Raw genomic sequence first — 21,420 nt, forward strand, 5'->3', positions numbered from 1 at the left:
TGACTTTTGTGGTGTCAGTCCACCAACAGCAAGCCGTATTGTTAAGAAAGTAACTGAGGCTATCGCTCAATTACGACCACTTACAATAAAGTTCCCTGAGGACCTAACTGCACTACAAGACGGTTTTTATCAAATCGCAAAATTCCCCAGGGTAATAGGAGCTCTAGATTGTACCCATGTTACAATACAGTCACCCGGTATGTTATAAGTATTTCTAAATATTATCATGAATGGAAGTTATTATGATTGTTCACCTAGGAACGTACATAGTACAACATTTTAATGTAATACTTGTTATTTCAGGAGGCGATTCAGCTGAAAATTATAGAAACAGAAAATCTAATTTCTCAATTAATGTTCAGGTGGTTTGTGATAGTCAATTAAGATGCTTGGATATTGTGGCAAGGTGGCCAGGGTCTGTTCATGATCAGACTATTTTTAACAATTCTTGTTTGAAACAAAGATTTGAAAGTGGATATTTTGGAGATAGCTTGCTTCTTGGTGACAGTGGATATGAAATAAAGCAATATCTTTTAACCCCCTTTCTGAATCCTTCATCCCCTGCAGAAAATTTATATAACGAATCACACATACGGACAAGGAACACCATTGAAAGATGTTTTGGTGTGTGTAAAAACAGATTTCCTGTCCTTCGGCGACAGATAACGTTAAAATTAGATCGTGTACAAGCTATAATAGTTGCCTGCTTTGTACTACATAATATTGCAATTGATGCAAATGAAGAAAAATTTGCAGACAACTATGACTCACATACTGAGGCTGGTGAAGAAAATGCAACACAGAGTCCTGATTTGAATAATGATTTGAGGAATAGACTGGTGCAAGAATATTTTTTACCATTATTAAATAATAATAGAGAGTAAATAAAACAAAAGTTTTCATTTAAAATTATTTTGTAATTTTAATTTGTACTCCTCTTCCTTCCATTTGCGCTCTTTTTCTTTAAACTCTGCCTCCTTCTTGCGTTCAGTTTCTTCAAATTCCCACACTTTCCTTTTTTCAGTAATTTCTTCTTCCAAAAATTTTTTTTGAAGTAGAACTAGATCTAATTTTGCTTGAGTCAGCTCATCGAAAAGTGTTTTTTTCTGTACATTAGCTGTAAAGAAAACAATAGTAAAATAAATACCGATAGAAATAGTACACATGACCACTCAGCACAGGTAATACTTTGATCCAGGGCAGTGGTTGTTAACGTAAGTATGATTTCACGGGCCCTCTTAGCAAAATTATTTTTATAATTAATTTTAGTGCTGCAAAAAATAACTTACAATTATTTATTTAACTAATTTAAATGCCAATAGATAAGACGGCAGACCCCAATACACAGCAGCTGCTCTTTGACTCTCAGGCCACAGGTTAAGAAATAATGACCTAGGGAGTTTCTCTATTAGCACAGCAATCAAGATGTGGTGTTGTGGCTGTAAACCTAATGTCTTACCAATCAGTGAAGAGTGTTTCCTTGATTTTAAATTCCTTCTACTAGTGACATCCCATTTTTTATTTGCATTTGTACATGGAGTTATTACATTTTTCCTCATTGGAGTATCAAGCAATGTTTGTGCATCTGTAACAAAATTAATGAATTTTAAACATAAACTTTTAAGGCAGAGACAACTACACACTTCTTTTAGGATTATATATTTAGAAAAAGCATCAAAAACAATATCAATTCATACCATTCATATTTTCTAGCATTATATTTGTTTCTCCTGGAATTGTGTCTGTACTAGTAATTGGCAATGGTTCACACTCGTCAGTAACTAGTAACATAACTTCTGTAAAAAAAATAGCATAATTACCAGATAAGAGGGAATAATTATGAAATAACATTGACTGTGCTATGAAATAACATTGACTAACTACTAAGTACTTTAGATACTTACGATTTTCAGTAGTCTCACTTTGTACAACCTCAGTTATGTCAACGTCTAATACTGAAATCCCTTTAAATTCTTCTAATTTGGGAACATCAATGACATCTGTAATATAAGCATATATTTTCATTTCATTTATTAGGAATTAGGAATTCATAATTTATTAACGATACTGAACATTATAATACTTTATTTATTAAACAAATAAACATTTAACTCACCTTGATTTTCATGACTTTGTGATATTACATCACAATCGTAAACACTTTTCATGCCATCGGTGCTGAGTGTAATCATGGATTTTATTTGTTCCTCCACATTATCCAATGAAGGTGCCTTATTACTGCCACCACCAGTGCGGTAAAGCTCCGAGCGTATTGCAGCCGACTTTTTTCTGACCGTACGTTTCAGGCCCTCATACTTTACTTTTAAAGTTTTGGTTGATCTGAATGTGCCTCCAGATCGCGCATTAAATTCGTTCTGGATGCTTTCCCAAGCGGCTTCCTTCATTTTCCACGTCGAAGCATCGCTTTTTTTATTTTCTAGCACAGTTTGATATTTCTGCACAAGGGATACCAAAATATCCCTCTCGGGCAACGAAAAGTTTGCACTTCTATCTCTTTTAACTTTGTCCATTACATCCATGATAATAAATACAAACAATAACAACCAAATAAACAACACGCTATGACGCGAAATGAAGATACGAAATTAAAAATGACAGCTAAGCTGCCAAAAAACGACGTTTGACAAGTGACTTTGACGTAATATTGAACGAATGTAACGTATGATTTGTTACGTCGTTCACTTAACCGGTGAGTTGTTACTCGAAGCTTGATTTTCGTTTGTGAAATTGATAGAAGATACTCGGAAGTTTTACTTGCCAATTAACGTTAATTGCCAAGTACAGTAGGACCTCTTTAATCCGAACTCTGAAAATTTAGCCCCCGTTCGGATTGGTGGAGCGTTCGGATTATAGGGGTATAGATGATAAGGGTATTTTTTGTGAATAAAACTACATAATAGATACATACATAATACAATATTTGTATTCATCTATAAACGTTACATATTTTATTCAACATTTTTAAAGAAATCCAGTATTTTGGTTTGTCGTGTGGTGTTTAATGACAAATAAAAAGCTTTGTCTCGTAATTTACGTAAAAGCATTTTTTCTGGCAAAGGAATATCCACTTGATCAGCCCATTCAAGACATGTATTTAAGGCAGACATGGCGCTTGAATGGGAAACGCTTGCCACGGGTTTAGCGTGTGAAATCTCTTCATTTTCACCATCACATTCCTGTGTTACTTGCCGTATAATTTCATCGTCAGTAAGAGGTTCAGTTTCATTTAGGTCATCATTGCTTAGTAAGAAGTTATTAATTTCAGCCTCAGAGTAGCCTCTATCAACGAAAAATGCTAAAGGAATGTCATCTTCGGATTCAAAGTCTTCGCCTGTATGTTCTTCGATGTGTGATTGAGGCCACAAGGCAGACCAAGATTTTTTTATTAGGTCCGCATTCAAGTGATGCCAGCTTTCAGCCAGTAAGAAAACAGCATCTTTCATGGTGGTCTTCTTAAGGACATCAGATACAGTACATTCAGATTCCAATTCTTGCTGAGCAAAAACTTGCAGTAAAAGTTTTTTCTTGTAATTCACCTTTATATTTTGGATAACGTTTTGGTCCATTGGCTGGATAAGAGCTGTGCAATTAGGAGGCATATATAAAACTGTAAAATCTTCATCAATGGATTGCAGGTCTTCATCAATCGGATGTGCTGGTGCGTTATCGAGAAGCAATAGCGCTTTCAGTGGCAGATTCTTTTTACTTAAGTATTTTTTTACTTCAGGGATAAAGTATGTTTTAAGCCACTCCAGAAATATAGATCTCGTCACCCATGCATTCTTTTGCCCCATGTACTGTACGGGTAGTTTTCGTACAGAAGCAAAAGCACGTGGTTTTTGTGCTTTGCCAATGACCAACAAAGGCAGTTTGTGCGTCCCAGAAGCATTCGCACAAGGCATAAATGTTATTCTTTCTTTAGAAATTTTAGAACCTGGGGCTGTACGTTCTAATTCAGAAGCCAGCGTTTTATCTGGTATTGTTTTCCAATACAAGCCAGACTCATCCGCATTATAGATTTGGTCTGCACATAAATCTTTCTCCTTGATAATATCCATAAATTTAACCTGAAATGGTTTAACGGCGTCTTCGTTATTTGATATTTTCTCGCCGGTCATTTTTAATTGCCGTATACCGGGTCTCTTTTTAAATTTTTCCAACCAACCTTTACTAGCAGAAAACTCTCCGCGCCCAAGCCTTCCATGAAAGTATTTCGCCTTCTCCATTAAAATATCACCTGACAAGGGAACATTTTTTCGACGTTGTTCTATAAACCACGTAAATAATGCATCTTCGAGTTGTGGATTTTCGGGTGTTTTCAACGTCTTTCGAGCACCTGGACCCTTTTCAGTTTTCACAACATAAGATCGTATTTGTTCTTCCTTCTTTTTAATATCGAAAATGGTAGATTTGCCCACATTATATTTTTGAGCAAGAAAGCTAAAAGAAATACCTTCTTTAAGTTGATCCAAAATCTCGCATTTCTGGGAAATAGTCAGGGTAACGTGTTTCCTTTTCTTTGACGTCGAAGCCATGATGCAAAAGCACAAATAACAGTCAAAATGCACGAGCGACACAATAGCTACACAAAATGGCGTACGGATAACAAAATCAAATACGCGTAATACCTACTCGACGTTCGGAAAGTAACTGGCGGGCGAGAGCGAGACAGCGCGGACTCGGGTCGGGGGTTCGGATTACAGAGGTGTTCGGACTAGAGGGGGTTCGGATTAAAGAGGTCCTGCTGTAACTAATTAACGCTTTACTTGGTGATGGTGAACGAGGCCCTTAGGGCCGATTATTCAATTCTTAAATTACTCTCCAGATAGTTAACTGACGGGTAAAATTAACTGGCTGTTTAACAAAGGAGTAAAAATTTTCAATTTTTCAATCATTTTTTATCCGAGCAGTAGCTATCTATCTGTTGTCTATGCATTTCTGTTGCTAATTTCACTCTAAATGTACGCAAGCGAGATGCACATATACAATGACTGCAATGTTAGACTGAAACAAGGAAGACGTTAATGTTTTACATTGACATACACGTCAAAAGGGACATCATTTGTGTTTTTTGGGTGCATTTGCGACTTGGTATTCGTATCTTTATTTGTGTATCGGGGTTAAAATGAAACAAAAATGGATATTAAAAAACGAGAATGATCTTGCGCTGAAAAGAAAAATGACCCCAGAACTAAAATCAACAAAGCCAGCGTTACGGCAAGACTTGATGAATTAAGAGCTGCAAGGCATGAACTAGCGCGTTTACATTAAGAAATTGCTATAAAATAATACATGAATCTGTTGCAGAAGAGCATGAATTAAATATACTATACATAAATATATTTGTTTTTACTATATAAATAAAAAAAATAAACAATAGGAATTTATTTTAAAAGTATTACACCAATTTAAAACAATCAATAAATTGATAAGAACTCTCTTCACCTTATTGGTGATTCAAAATAATAAAGTACACGGTCCCTTGTGTTCTAACACACTGTGTGTGTACTGTTTGTTTCCTCATTGTCAGCATATTCTGCTGAAAATATGCCGGTTGTGGTGGCATCAGTACCTCGGAGTCTCTAGGAGGCTCTCCCCCATTTTGACTGCGTGCCATATTATGCAATATTGCTACAGCCACAATTATATCTTGTGCTTTGTGGTTAGGTTACATCTAAGTCCAATCCAATACTTAGAACAGGGAATCTCCGCTTCCATACACAAAAGCACCTTACTATAACATCTCTGCTCTGTATATGAGACTCATTATACAATTGTTCAACTCGCGTACGGGGATTGCTGAGTGGGGTCAATAAGTAATTATTTAAGAAATATCCACTGTCTCCGAGTACGATTCCATTACTAAAGTCACCATTATCACCGCAATATTACATCAACAACATCAGACCAATAAATGACATATTATATAACCACAAAATGTCATAGAAAACTGATAGATAAATCTTAACTGGCCCTCCAAGCAACAGATAAATTTATTCGTCAGTTAGCGGTTTTATTTGACTGATAACCTTTATCTGATGATTGAAAAATTAAAAAAAATATTATCTGTCAAATAAATTTTATTCGATAGATAAAGTCCAGTATCTGAGGATTGAAAAATCGGCCCTTAGTGTCTAAAAATTCCAGTGCTCTATAACGACTTACAATTAATTCTTTAAATTGTTCAAACGTAGGTAATTGATTAATCTCAATGTTATTTGTAAAAAACGTGTTTTTAAACAAACACTTTTTATAATTTTTATTCGTCATTATATCTTTGTATCACAATTTCATCTAAAAATTCTGCTGGTGGACGTATATTGATTATTATCTGGCCCAACCGAGATACCACACCAGAGTCATGACATGAGCACAACATCCTACTGTACGACGCCCAACAAGACAATTGCAGCAATATGCAAGTATACCATTTCTACCAGATAGATAGCCAATCTATTATTATACAGACAAAATATTGGCGTCTGCCTACATGCCTAGATTTTATTTTGCCTTTTATTAGATATACTGTTCGATTTCCCAGATTCAGTTCCGTAGTGTCAACATTCAGCTCTCGACATACTTCTATCAAATATCTGCCGTGGGAACGTATGAGCTCTCTAAAGTATGAGCGTGCTTGTTTTATTTGATACGTTCCCAAAGCAAATAATATTAAATCATTAGAAAGCATTCGAGGAAAATCTAAAACATTATCTAAATCTGCTGTAATGCTGACAAAATTGGAAGAACGTCGATTCATATTATTTGTTTCAACAAAATCAGCTAAATTATTTTGCAGATTTATTCTAGAATTAATTATTTGCACAATTTCGGATTCTTCTGGGCAAACTTAGAGCCCTTAGAGCAAACTTGTTCAATATGCTGGCTGCTATTTGAAAGTTCTGCTTTCTTCGTGCATATTTGCAACGAATTATATCGTTGCAAATATGCATGATATCGCTTCGTGCATATTTGTGAAAATATGCACGAAGCGGACAAGAAGTGTCTCTAAATAGTGAAATCATTATTTCTGCATCTGATGTAGTAGCTTTATATGGGCCAAAGCAATCCACAATATATCCATCACATGACACAATTAAAAATGTTTTTAAAAGATTTTTGTACTTGTGTAGAGAGTATGTATCTTTTTGGAACATATAGTTCGAACTTTTATTTATATAGATATATGTTCCATCGCATATTACAATTGCTTTAGAATTATTTTCAAGATTAAATACACCATTTGGTATTACTCGATTTCTGCATAATAATTGTTCCCTGGTGATATTCTCAATTCCCAAATTACGGGGAACAAAATGTAACATTAATATATCTCTGTTTTTATTTATTAATCCTTCCAACATACGACGGGGTTTTTTCATTAGGCTAGCAAGTCTCTCGTCTGAGTCACCTTTTCTTAATTTAATTAACAACCCAGAAAGTCCAACTAAGCCTCTTTTTGTTGTTTGTATCTGGGGAACTTCGTTCCTTCGAAAGGACATTGTTAAGGTCAGGATTTGGTTGATTTAAAAATATGAACACATGTTCAGCATCAAAAGTTGAGTAACTATTTTGTGATTCATAGAGTATTCCCCAGAGATAAGATCTTACATGATTATCACAGATCCGAGCATGACGTGGAACATAAAACTATATATATATATATATATATATATATATATATATATATATATATATATATGTGTCGGCTGATGGCCACATATCTTCTTTGCTTGCTTCAGATAATAAGATCGTACATAAGGCGATGTAAGAGATCAGCGATCCGAATGACAATCATCACTAAATATTCAACATTACACTTTTATTATACAAACACAAATTCACAAAAGGCTTCAAACAATGGAAACTAGAACAGAATAATAAGATGCATCTCGATATCGGTTTACAACGATCCGTCGGAGCTCTCCGATCATTGCCGCCATGACAAGACCGTCTGTCTTCTTCTCCAACGTTCCGTTACGCCCGGCGCCATCTCTCGCCAAGGCGTTGTAAACTCCAATACGTTCGTAATTTGAATCACTCAAATGACCTGCGCCGACACGGCCTTCCTGACCCTCGCGTGTCCTCACGCGTATAAGATCTCCGCCGACACGCCATTCTTGACTAATACACGCCCTCGTGTCGCATCTGGAAAACAAATCAGCTATACACACAAGCCATATCTATTGATACGAATCTACGAAAATCCACCCAAATTTTTATTCCATTCCATTAGTCCGAGAACCCATATTCAATGTCACATTTTCTCATTTGTAGGTCTAATGTATAATATGGTCCCATTTTTACCCTTTAGTTACAGAACTCTAAAATGCCCCACAGCTTAGTTCGTAATTAGATACTTCATGCGTCGTTGCTAAAGTTTGCATGGTCAGCTTTCTAGTAGTCACACAGGCCACCATTCCCGGCAGTTCCCACTTCCCACAGAACCGGACGCCCCCTAGTAAGTCGGACGGATCTCTAAAGCCTCTGCTTTAACGCCTTTAAATGAGACCAATATCAGAAAATCACAGTACCAATGTCGTCATATCTTTGCGTCACTAACAACTAGATAAACCGTGTGCAATCTTAATACAAGGGGCAACCACAGAATATATCAACATTTCCATCTACCACGTTTCAATATCTCGATCCAGCACGTATCAACATCTCGATCCAACACATATCAACATCTCGATCCACCACGTACCAACATCTCGATCCAAAACATATCAACATCTCGATCCACCACGTACCAACATCTAGCTCTACCATATATGTACATTATAGAGATGAGTCGTACTCGTTAAAACACGTACTAAGTCTTACGAGTACGAGTACGTGTAAATACTGGTTCCTAAGACTAGCTCCACGAGTATTTATAAGTATAAGTCCATTGTCACCAAATACAAATAGAATCTTGTTAGCGTGGGTCCTGGGTCCTACCGCGTTTTCATTAGAATTATCAATATTTAGGTACATGTAATTATTTAATAGTAAATGTTTAGGTAATATGTTTAGATCGAAATTAGTAGTAGATATTTTAAAGAGAAATATATTTTCTGTCACCAAAATTTATATTTGTCATCAAGTAACAAGTTGTATCTCCTAATTAATAGATCTATCGCCACGTAATATTTTCGTTCTCTAATAAACAAAAAATGTTCCCAGGTATAAATTATCAAATTAAAGTTAATATATGTGTAAAATAAGAGATGGATTACCAATAAAATTGTAGTGCATTACATGAATATAAACTTCGTTCTTATAGTTTTATTACTTAAATAAATAGCTTTGTGCCCAGAATGGTAGATCTGTCACCAAATAAGTCGATTATCGATCCCTGACTGCGACTACTCTTGATTTAATTTTGTTATTTTGTCACCAGTACATTAGGTACATTTCATTTCGTTCAGTTATTAAAATAATAGTATTCGTTACCAACTTAATACATCAATTTATAATTTTAATGAAAATATGTCCAAAGAGGTGGAGACAAATTGGCGATTATTATTTTTAACAATAAATATAGATTATTTTAATTTTAATTAAGTGTTTTATTTACTACTAGCTGACTTAATCCAAAATAAGAATAATAATATGTTAATTGAATTCCATATTAATAGCCGCAACAATTATTTGATTCAATATGGCGACACATAATGATATTATAAAACTTTATTATATCATTGGCGACACAGTAAACTATTGAATCAAATTATAATTATTATTCAAAAGATATACAAGTGTGACATTGTTTTTAATATAAATATTTTTATTAAATTTCAATTATAATAATTTGGAACCGAAAGTCATAGATTGATAAACTTGCAAACTTTTATAATCTACAAAATCTGTCACTAGATAGCGCTACTACATCTGCGCCCATATAATACGTATATTGGTAAAAAGTTTATTCAACGTCCCACCAGATGGCGCTATATCTATATCCTATAATATAATATAAAGTACTCTGTGCGAACAATGAAAGACATTAATATCAACCAAACTTAATAGACAATCTATTTTATAGACAAGTATATTATAACTATTGTACTTTTGGCTAAGTACATTTCTTAAGAAATTGCTTAAAATCCTACCAAATGAAAAAGAGCATACATTTCAACAATTGTCATGTTATAAAGACATTTTCATTTTCTCCATATAATAAAAACTTCAAATGACATTGTCAGCCAGACTCAATTTTAAATTGATTATTATTTACCTACTACCAAAATAATTTTATTTTTGTTGAATTTCAATATTTTTGTTCAATATAAATCGAGAAATTGAACGTAAAAAAGTATTATGGCTTGGTTAAGAATTCTAAGTTTGACAATTCTTTTTTCATATGACGATTTCATAAGACGTCCCGCGTGGTGGAGCGGTCACCATGCCGGTCTGACGCGTTTAGGGTCCCGGGTTCGATCCCCGGCCAGACTGAAATCTGAATGATGAATTTAGATTTCTGTTTTTGGGTCTGGGTGTTTGTGTATTTGTCTTGTGTGTGTCCAAGGCGCCCTATCCTAGCGCAGGGAATCCGAGTGTGGGGCTGTGAGTGTAGAAATCGTTATTTATTTAAGCGTTATTTATATTTTCTCGACTATAGAATAAAAACCTTTACTTAAGTACAAACTATTGCTTAAGTCATTACTTTGTCTTGTTTATTAATACGGACGTTATTAGAGTTGCATACAAATTCAACTCGAAAAAAATGGCAAGAGTTTGCTATAATACAGTATTTATTACTATAATATACATACAGAAATACAAAATATGGCTTATGCCCCAAAAGCATTTAAATGAAAGCCAACCTTATCGTTGTATGTTAAAGTTTAGTTTCGAATAGCCCGTAATGGATATAAGACTTTATACTTCGCGATATTATGGACGCTCGTAAAATTTTATGACCGTACGCGTAGTGAGCACTGGAAAATTCAACTATATTGCTATGACTTTAACGCTTAAAATTGTAGTACTCACTTACTTAGGCCCTTTTTTAATATACGTGGTTAGCGAATCGAACATAGAACTTATGGAGTTGTTTTGCTGACAAAAGTTTACAAATATTATACATTTAAATAAAAAACTATTACGTATAAAACATTTCATCAAGAAATAATAATAAAAAAATTAAAACAAATAAAAAAGAAGACATAAATTTTGTACAGTTTTTTTTATAAAACCGTACAAAAATTTATGTCGCATCAATCAAGTTAAAGTCAGAGTAGATCGTAGAACTTAACGTTGTTTCGAGCAATGTCGTTTCAATACAAATAGAAAAGGAATCTCGGTAAGTAATTACAAAAAATAAAAATAAATAATAATATTTTATTGATATAAACACAGTCACATTTACAATTCGCAAGAGCCCTGTACTAGGTTTTAGACGTGTTACAGGTACCCCGCTCATCCACCGAGACTGACGCCCGTATTTATAAACCAGACAAAGTAATGACTTAAGCAATTATCAGTACTTAAGTAAAGGTTTTTATTCTATAGTTGAGAAAATGTGAAAAGTAAGAATTGTCAAACTTAGAATTCTTAACCAAGCCTTAGTCGCCATTTCGTTTACTTAGCAAAGGCTAAGCAAGATTTTGCCGTTTAGATCACGTTTGGATCATTCAAATTATAATTAAAATTATAGTTTTGAAAATGAATGAAGTAGAAAGTTTGTTTTTAAGAATAGATAATATTGACGATTTATTATTTTTTGCATTAAATCTAAAAACAAATCATTTTCTAAGCAAGAGAATACTTTTTTACGTTTAATTACTCGATTCATATTGAACAAAATTATTGAGACTCAACAAAAATAAAACTGTTTCGGTAGTAGGTAAATAATAATCAATTTAAAATTGCGTCTGGTTGACAATGCCATTTGAAGTTTTTATTATATTGAGAAAATGAAAATGTCTTTATAACATGACAATTGTTGAAATGTATGTTCTTTTTCATTTGGTAGGATTTTAAGCAATTTCTTAAGAAATATACTAAGCCAAGTAATAGTCCATACTTGTCTATAAAATAGATTTCAAATTTTAAGATTTCTAGCTCTGAGAAATTACTTGACATAGCAATTACTTAAGAACTAGAATTGGCTTCACTATAAATGCGGGGGTTAGACAGTGTTAGTCAACAAAATGAAAAAAAATGACTTATTTCTATTTTTAAATAAATTTTCTTGAAAATATATTAAGTATTAAGTAGTGCGTACGTATGGTTTGTGTGTGTGTGTGTGTATGTGTGTGCGTGTTTGTGTGTGTGTGTGTGTGTGTGCGTGTTTGTGTGCGTGAGTGTGTGTGTTTTGTGCGGTTTTCTTATTATTGGGATTTGCTATGTTGGAGTACATTTCTTTTAATTTAAAAATGCAATAAAAATTAAAACATTACTACTCCATGCATTCCTTATTCTATATGGGTTATGGTTGGGCGATATTAAATCGAAATAAGACCACAATCTCATTTGTGCTCTTATTTCTCTTGCCGTTTTTGGTGCCGTAACTTTTAATCTTGTACATATTTGATCGAAGGTTAAAACTATTGAAAACTTCCCTTCATACTTTTACAGGCTTAGGACTGTCAGCTTTTATATAGGTAATGTTAAAATGACCATATTATTTTAGATGATAGTGACGAATCATGTAAACAGTTTTTGATCCAAATAATAATAAATTCAACTACACGAGAGCTGGCGTATTTCGAAGTTTTCAATTCATTCTATATACATGATCATTATTAATTCTTGGGCATATTTACAAAGCATATCAACATTATTTACACAATCATGACTACTACTATGTAGTATGTACAATATTTATAATTATGTACAATATTCATAATATATACAATGTATAGTATGTACATATTTGTTATTTTTTTAAATTCTGCTGTAAAAATAGCAACTGTTGGACTTTTCGGATTCCAAGTCGCGTTCTTCGTTCGCATATAATGTTGCCAGCAACAGAAAACAATCTTTCACAAGGCACACTTGTCGCTAGACAGTTTAATTTTTTTCGGGCAAGAATAGCTAAATGTGGGTAAGAATTTCTATTTTCCTTCCACCATTCTAAAGGAGATTGATTTTTCTGCAATACGGTGTCGTCAATGTACCGTTGAACTTCAACCACAGCTCTCGAATATGCAGTACCAGCGGGCCTGATGTTTTGCATTTTCTTATAATAATGGTCCCAAATTGATTCGGTTGCTGCCTTTGGTGTGGTCTCTGTGGTAAGAGTATCTGTCTTTTCCTCATTAATTAATGCTGTCACTAAGCCAATGACATATTTTTTTGTTGAGTCTGCCGTATTTTCGTTTTCAAAATACAATTTATATCGCGGATCCAGAAACATGCACGTTGTGAAAGTGCGACTGTTCTCCAGTTGCGAAAATCTTAACTGCAGTCCGCTTAGAAGATCTTGCCTAATCATATCAATTTCATCTGGCAATTTTTCTGTTCCATCCAACCCGATCGCCGTTAACGCCGATTTAAGAGCGATCGTTATCGGGATGACGGAGCTGCCAGTCACATATCTTTCGCCGCTAATTTCTTTTGTGACTTCTTCACAGGGCTTCAGCACAAGAATAAGTTTGGCGATAAGATGCCAATCGTTTGGCGACAGGATTGGGATATTGGCGTTAAGATTTGAAATAGCACTGTTTAGCTCTTCTTTCAGCAATATTAGGCGCTCCAACATATAGAAAGTAGAGTTCCATCGAGTGGGAACTTCTTGAAGAGGCCTCATAATTGGTTTGCCCGCTTGTTCTAGGTACCTTTTTAACTTTTCCCATGCGACTGTGCTTTTTTTGAAGTGCGATACGATGCTCTTGGCTTTTAAAATTATACTAGAAATATTAGTGCTATTTTCTAAAGCTTTGCTTACCACCAAATTCAGGCAATGTGCGTAGCAATTAAAATGTTTCCATCCTAAGCATTTTTCAATAGCACACTTAATATTAGAACCATTGTCTGACACAGCAAGCACTATTTTATTTTCGATGTGCCATTCTCGAACAACGCGCGATAATTCATCGGCTAGAGACGTGGCAGTATGTGACGTTCCAGTCAACGCACAACATTCTAATAAAACCGATCGCATTTCCATATTATTGTTAATCAAATGTCCAGTAACACCTAGAAACCAATCTCCATTTCGCGACGTCCACATGTCTGTTGATAAACATATCGATATCATTTCATTATTCAGCATCTCCTTAATTTCAGCCTTTGTGATTTCGTAAAGAGCTGGCAACATATTATTTGCGAAATATTTCCGTGTTGGAATGGTGTAATTCGGAAATGCAAATAATATCAATTCACGAAAACCTCTGTCCTCCACTATGGAAAAGGGTTGAAGGTCGTATATGAAAAGATTCATAATATGTCGATCTATGTCTTTTTTTATTTTTGAGCAGTCTCTACGTAAGTACGATGCCATAGTATTCTTTATTGGAGGTACGGATATTTGAGCCTGCGTAGACGTACTGGGCATATTGACTTGGGGCAGCGATACTGCAGCAGCAACAGAAACTACCGCCTGTGTAGAAACTTCCATCGCCTGCCCAGTAGTGGTTAAAGGTTCTGCTTTCCTGGGCACTAATTGTATCACGCCATGTTTTCTATTGATATGTTTGGATAAATTAGATACCGAGGTTTTGTAAGAAATGTCTATTTTACAGTATTTACATTGGGCTTTATCATTGCCCTTATCATTAAAATGGTCCCAAACTAAACTTCTTTTGGGTGCCATATTCAATTAAAATAGAAATGGCTAGGTACAGGTACCTAATCCAATTATTTTCACTTTTTAGATTTGTTTATTATTATATTAAAAGTTTAAAAAGTTCCACCACCAAAAAACGACTAACTTAAGCAAAAGTTTAGTTTATACCTATTATACACTTATACCTACACACGTTCAATAATATTTAAAATGTCTAATAAAATTGTTTATTATTTACACTCCATCACCATTCATCCAAATAGTTATAATTACAGGTAAACTGTTCACAACTATTACCACCACCGTTCGAATTATTTAAAATGTCTAATAAAATTGTTTATTATTTACACTCCATCACCATTCATCCAAATAGTTATAATTACACGTAAACTGTTCACAATTATTACCACCAACGTTCGATAAAGTCAAGTAACATAAGAATATTTTAAATTTAACACTCGCGACTAGTAAAGTTGCAATTAACATTAAACAAACAAAACTATTCGCGCGCTTGTTAAACTTGGTCAAACAATTTTTAATTTCCTAACCATATATAAAACTTATTTTGGTCTTTCGAAAGTCTAACTATCCTGTTTTAATCAATACAAATTTATGTCTATCTATCTCGTTCTAACAGATAATATCCTAATAATTATAAGTATTCGTTTTTCCCAATCGTCAAAGGTAAACATATCTTTTAGTGTTTTATTATCGAAAAATAATATACAAATAGTTATTATATAAATGTAATTAATAAATGTGTTTTAATACGCGAATATGTTTTATAAGAATTATCTAACTTTATAATTTATTAAAAATAATAAAGTGTTAAAAGACACTAAAAGTTTTTTTACAATTTTTTGAGAAAAATAAAATGTACACTCATAGTAATAAGGTCTATTGTCACTTGACATTGAATATCGCAAAGCGCACTAGCTCTGGCGCCTGGAGCGTTCAACGGACATTTGAATTATATGATTTCACTCACACATGTGTATATCGAATGAGTCTTGTAAGGTTAGGAGTTTTTCGAAAACAGTGCATGGAAAAAGGGTGTTAGTGTACAGAACATAAGGTCGATTTTCATTTGGCATATGTAAGCACAGTAAGGAGCAGGTATACGTCGAACGCGTATGCATCGCGATCGCTTTTGTGACTGTGAGTGTGGTACTCCTAAATACTCGAAACGCGTTCGTACATGGATGCCATACTGGCTCCTCATACGTCTTTGAGGAAACCTAGTTTCAAAACCTGTTCCAGTATATACGCCTCATCACTAGTACATTACGAACCCCAAGTATTAATATTGCAATTCACCACATATCAACATTGACATCTACATAACGCACCATATAAGTACAATCATTACAAATACTTTCCTTTTAACTTGAAGCTGTGAACCATGACGCTTCCCATGACGACTCTCTCTCTAATGACGACTCCCTCTCATGACGACTCTCTCTCATGACGACTTCCTCTCATGGCGACTCCCTCAAACTACCGTCACATAGTCCTTCAGACTACCGTCGCTTTATGTTCAACTCTTCCTTCACAATAGCCATTGATCCAAAATTTTCGTACATGTAACACGATGAGTGCAGCAGCCCTTAAAACCAAAATAATCTCCAATTTATCCATTACAATCAACAGCCGATGTGGTCTAAAAAGTGACATAACATAGGGATCGCCAATCCCTAAGCCTTTTCTTCGCCCAGATACCTCGCGCGCTGACGCGCAGAGGGTCCCGAGCTCGATCCCCGGCGAGACAAACAAGTAAAGGATGCATTTAGGTTTCTGTTTCCGGGTCTGAGTGCTTGTGCACTCCTCCATACGTGCGTCCATGGCACCCACGACACAGGGAACCCCAGTGTGGAACTAAAGTGTTGAAAGCGTCTCACAAACTTTAAATAAGATAAAATTTCCACATCCTTTCAACTGCCAACAGAGTTCATATAATGATCAATTCTCGACAACACTACAGGAAAATAATTCAATTAAAAACCACGATAACATCGCACACGGAAAATCGTTAATCCTGATTCCTGACGATCCTGATGAGAAGATAAGAATAAGATTATTAAAATCGTATATTGTCATCGGTTCTTGATAATTGTTCAAAATTTTAAATTAATCGCATCGTTCAAGGTGGATAAAAATCGAGTCTAAAGATTCTGTTACATACCTACATACAGGTATGTAACAGAATCTTTAGACTCAATTACAAGGTGGTAGAACCCTTTGTGGTTCGACTCCGGCGGCACCACCGCCACACCTATTTCTGCCTCATAACAGCAGTGTTAAGCGCTGCTGTGTTCCGGTTTGAAGGGTGTGGTAAGGGAGACAGACTTTTCCGAGGCGTTCCAGCTTAGTCCTCAGGGGTAGCGGCGCATCTGTGGCCGACCTCAGGTAGGAATATCTAATCCTATCTGGGGTTGATTACAGATGTCCATGGGCGGCAGTAGCCACTAACCATCAGGTGGACTGCATGCTCGTCTGCTACTCTTATATTATATAAAAAAAAAAAAAAAAAAAAAAAAAAAGGTCAAGCTAATAAAAGCGTAGCAAAAATCAATCACATTTTTCAAAATCACAATTGTAGTCAAAATTTTCAATGCACATACACATACAATTTCACACACAATTCATCCGCAACACAATACACATACAATTTATTTTGTTCTTCATTTTCTCGGCCACAATTCTAAAAAAATTCGTTATGTTATTTTATTATCAATTATCCCCATAATTAATACCGTCTACATGATATTGACTGTATCCCATGATTATGCATTTGTTATTTGTTAATACTGTTACATAGAAAAAAAAAAAAAAACATTTTAATTCTAACCTCTTCTAGAAAAATAATTTATTTTGCAAGTAGTACCCGTTACCAGAAAGTGTTTTAATATTTACAGTAAACTTGTAGCCTGTATTTGTACTTTGTTATCGCACCAAACCATTTAAATTCTCCATACTATTAAAATATATCGCGAAACACAATTACTGATTCCCAATAATTCTCTGGATTACTAGCCATACGGAGAGGCAGCTCATGCCACGAACAGGTCCGGTTGAGGAACATTGAGCCTTTGGGTTAGGAAAGGAGCACAGAATTAATGTATTTCACATATGTATTCCACCTTATCCTGCAATAAATTAATTCAATTGAAATGAAAAACATACTACACAACTGTACTGCACATACTAATGTATCGACAACTTTAAAGTACAAACATACACGTAGAAATTATAGATGCGTCTCGCCTTATATTCTACTAAAGTCAATGTGCAATATTCAAAATTATTAGGTAGGAGATGCGAACGCATTTTTTTAGCCAGAGCACATCTTTTGTAAACTTTACAGACCAACGATGCATAAAGAGACCACTTCCATATCTCAGACATACCCGTTCCACGTTATATATTTTAGCCTACGTCGTCAAGTCTTCATAAAAAAAGAACCAATGCCTCACTACAATTTTTGACAAATGCCTTTCAACTTTATAGTACCGAACAAGATGACACTGCTCACAAGAAAAAAAATCGGTGTTATTTGACGACCCATCCCTTGTATATAAACAACATCTTTCATTCAATCATAACTTCGTTATCTTACAGTTACACCAAGTAGCTTTGTATTACTTCGTTTATGTATGAAATCCCATATGGAACAAGGAGACCATCTTAAAAACTAACTAACCGGTACAAACCCATTATTTTATTGTAGAGCACTACGCAATAACAAGTCACCACTTCACTAGGCCTCTCAGTTTAGAGAAAAAACAGCAAAAAAAAACTCATATCGTTTCCATATTTTTTTCCAAGTTTTACACAATTCACTACACCATAAATTAACGATAAATTTATTGTATTTTGACCGGTGTACCGCAGATAAACCCACTGTTGACTATTAGACACTTCATATATCAGTAGAGCTAAAAAAATCTGAATAAAACATCGTATCACGTACTAACTCCATGGTTTGCATTCATACTCGTAACAATCAAACAAACACATTCATTCCTAATTAATACTGTGTATTCAAAATAAAGTATTTCTTCGGGCTTTTCGATTACATAAAATAACGACAAAGCGTACCTGTTATTTCATCACACAGTATAAACTCTTGTCTTGATACCTCTAATGCATTATTTGTTGAAGAATACATCTGAACATAGCTAGATTTTCGTAGAGACGTGAGGCTACTCCAGAATCGTATGGGTGTATTCTTGCATCTGTAAGTATCTCACAAATGGATCATTTAATTTTAAATTAATTCACCGATACCACATGACCGATACAAAAATTCCCTGTACAGCATCGCCCGTTAGCAGATAATTAAATAATCTTCTTTATCTGTAATAAAGTAATAATATTTAAACATTTTCTATTATATTTAACTACTCTCTACAGATTTCCAATTTCCAAGCCAAGATTTCCAAGTAAAGCGTTGAACTGAGAACTTTCGTACTCATTACACAAACCCAATATTTACTTCATCCATTTTATCTACTCGTAATACAACCTTCATCCCATTAAAAAAATGACGCGATATTCTATTTCCATTATTATCTTAAAATTTATGATACATTAAAATAATATTTCGCTATCAATAATAATGCAACTACCCAGTAACCAAAAATACTGCAATAGGAACAAGTTCACAAATTATTACATAAAATTTACAAAATAATTCATTATTTTCATTTCCGAAGTGACAAAGTCATTTTATATTGTCATACATTTTTCCTCTATCGAACTTCATAGAAACAAAAGGAGGTTTTTATTAATTTCATTTCGTACATTTTATAAATCTTCCAAACAATCGTTTCAAAGTATGTGCACATGTTATTGTTCTTTTCTCATCTGTATTAAGTTTATTGAGAAATTAAAATACACGTCCCCGAAGCCCCGAATCACATAATGAAGAAATCAATCGCTTTCAAGATCTTATTTTTTTCTTGCGGTCATTTCTTTAATGAAAACTATCTACAGCATCACTTCACTTTGTTAGGATATCCAAGACATATTACGTTTGTAGCTACAAAGCTTCCAATGTCAATTATGTCTATCTTTATTTGTCACACATTTTTTGCAGAATTTATATCCTTGAAATTATCACGATTATTCCTGGGGCGCTGGGTTGGGCCACTTCTGATGTCGGCTGATGGCCACATATCTTCTTTGCTTGCTTCAGATAATAAGATCGTACATAAGGCGATGTAAGAGATCAGCGATCCGAATGACAATCATCACTAAATATTCAACATTACACTTTTATTATACAAACACAAATTCACAAAAGGCTTCAAACAATGGAAACTAGAACAGAATAATAAGATGCATCTCGATATCGGTTTACAACGATCCGTCGGAGCTCTCCGATCATTGCCGCCATGACAAGACCGTCTGTCTTCTTCTCCAACGTTCCGTTACGCCCGGCGCCATCTCTCGCCAAGGCGTTGTAAACTCCAATACGTTCGTAATTTGAATCACTCAAATGACCTGCGCCGACATATATATATATATATATATACAGTCGTGGTCAACTAATTAGGGACATGCAAGATAGTGAAGAACAATAACCGGTTATGTACATACAAATAATAAACCCTATTGATTTCTTAGTAACTATTATTTGCATAATTTGGTCCGATTATTATGCTTTAAATGGCTGTAAATAAAAGAATAAATAAATAGAAAAAAGTATTTAATATCAAAGGTTGAACATGTATTCAATTTTAAGGTATATTTCTGTAGCTGGACATTTCATTAAGGACAGTAAACTATAATGAAAAATAGAGTTAAGCAAAACTAATAAAATCTGCAGTATTATAATATCTTTAACAGCTCCATTTTATTACGTGTAAAATCAGTACCCAGTAGCAAAACCTTTGTTAGTAATTACCGCTTGACACCGATGTGGCATAGACATTATCAGTTTCTGGCATGTTTCGACAGGAATGTTTGCCCATGCCTCACAAAAAGCTTCATTAAGTTCATCTAAAGTTGTGGTACGATAAGTGGCTACTTTTTTCTTGATTTCGTGCCAAAGGTGCTCGATTGGGTTAAGGTCCGGGCTATTTGCTGGCCAATCTAGCACCGATACTGACTGACTGACTGGTAAGAAACGACTTGACTGAACGGGCGGTATGTTTCGGGTCGTTATCATGCTGAAACGTCCATATAATAGGGAGATGCTCCTCAGCATAGGGAAGCATCGTTTCCTCCAATATTGCCTTGTATTGATGTTGGTCTAAGTTACCCTGAACTATTCTTACAGGTCCCACTCCACGTCCAGAAAATGAACCCCACATTTTAATGTTTCCACCGCCATGTTTCACCTGCTTTTTTGTGAATCTTGGATTCATTTCCGCTTTTACTGGACGCCGTACGTATTGCCTTCCATCTGAAGAAATCAAATTAACCTTGGTCTCGTCAGAGAATAATACATGTTGCCATTGGGCGTAGGTCCAATGTCCATATTTACGTGCAAACGCCAAACGAGCATTTCTATGTTCTTTCTTCAACAACGGTACTTTGCGAGCCACTCTTCCGATCAACCCTGCTTCTACCAGACGTCGTCGAACGGTCCTCGCTGAGACACCAGCTCTTTCGTCTGTCCCAAACACTTCGTGTTTAATTAAAATAGAGCCTAGAAACGGATCTTTCTTAGCTAACCT

The 21,420-nt window shown here is 34.8% G+C and overlaps 1 protein-coding gene, 1 long non-coding RNA gene and 1 pseudogene across 4 annotated transcripts; all 3 read right to left on the reverse strand.

Moving 5' to 3' along the window:
* Nucleotides 1-896: 896 nt before the first annotated feature.
* On the reverse strand, nt 897-2,540 carry LOC140754248 (uncharacterized). 2 transcript variants are annotated; one of them, XM_073089209.1, is made up of 5 exons: nt 2,117-2,540; nt 1,905-2,000; nt 1,698-1,796; nt 1,460-1,585; nt 897-1,117 (listed from the first exon to the last, which is right to left on the reverse strand). In XM_073089209.1, exons 1-5 carry the CDS (start codon nt 2,538-2,540, stop codon nt 900-902), a joined length of 963 nt encoding a protein of 320 aa, XP_072945310.1. In that variant the 3' UTR covers nt 897-899. The 2 variants fall into 2 exon arrangements, with proteins under 2 accessions (XP_072945310.1, XP_072945309.1); XM_073089208.1 differs by having other exon boundaries at nt 1,698-2,000.
* A 3,740-nt stretch (nt 2,541-6,280) lies between these two features.
* On the reverse strand, nt 6,281-7,662 carry LOC140754581 (uncharacterized; annotated as a pseudogene).
* Nucleotides 7,663-7,721: 59 nt separating this feature from the next.
* LOC140754307 (uncharacterized) lies at nt 7,722-19,490 on the reverse strand. 2 transcript variants are annotated; one of them, XR_012103640.1, is made up of 4 exons: nt 19,222-19,489; nt 18,836-19,093; nt 17,742-17,883; nt 7,722-8,166 (listed from the first exon to the last, which is right to left on the reverse strand). It is a non-coding gene; the product is annotated as an uncharacterized LOC140754307 (long non-coding RNA). The 2 variants fall into 2 exon arrangements; XR_012103641.1 differs by lacking the exon at nt 7,722-8,166 and adding an exon at nt 16,023-16,343 and having other exon boundaries at nt 19,222-19,490.
* Nucleotides 19,491-21,420: the final 1,930 nt, after the last annotated feature.

Source organism: Epargyreus clarus, unplaced genomic scaffold, assembly GCF_041222505.1.
Source record: "Epargyreus clarus isolate Ecla_fem2 unplaced genomic scaffold, WU_Ecla_fem_2.2 ptg000029l, whole genome shotgun sequence".
NCBI classification, from domain to species: domain Eukaryota; kingdom Metazoa; phylum Arthropoda; class Insecta; order Lepidoptera; family Hesperiidae; genus Epargyreus; species Epargyreus clarus.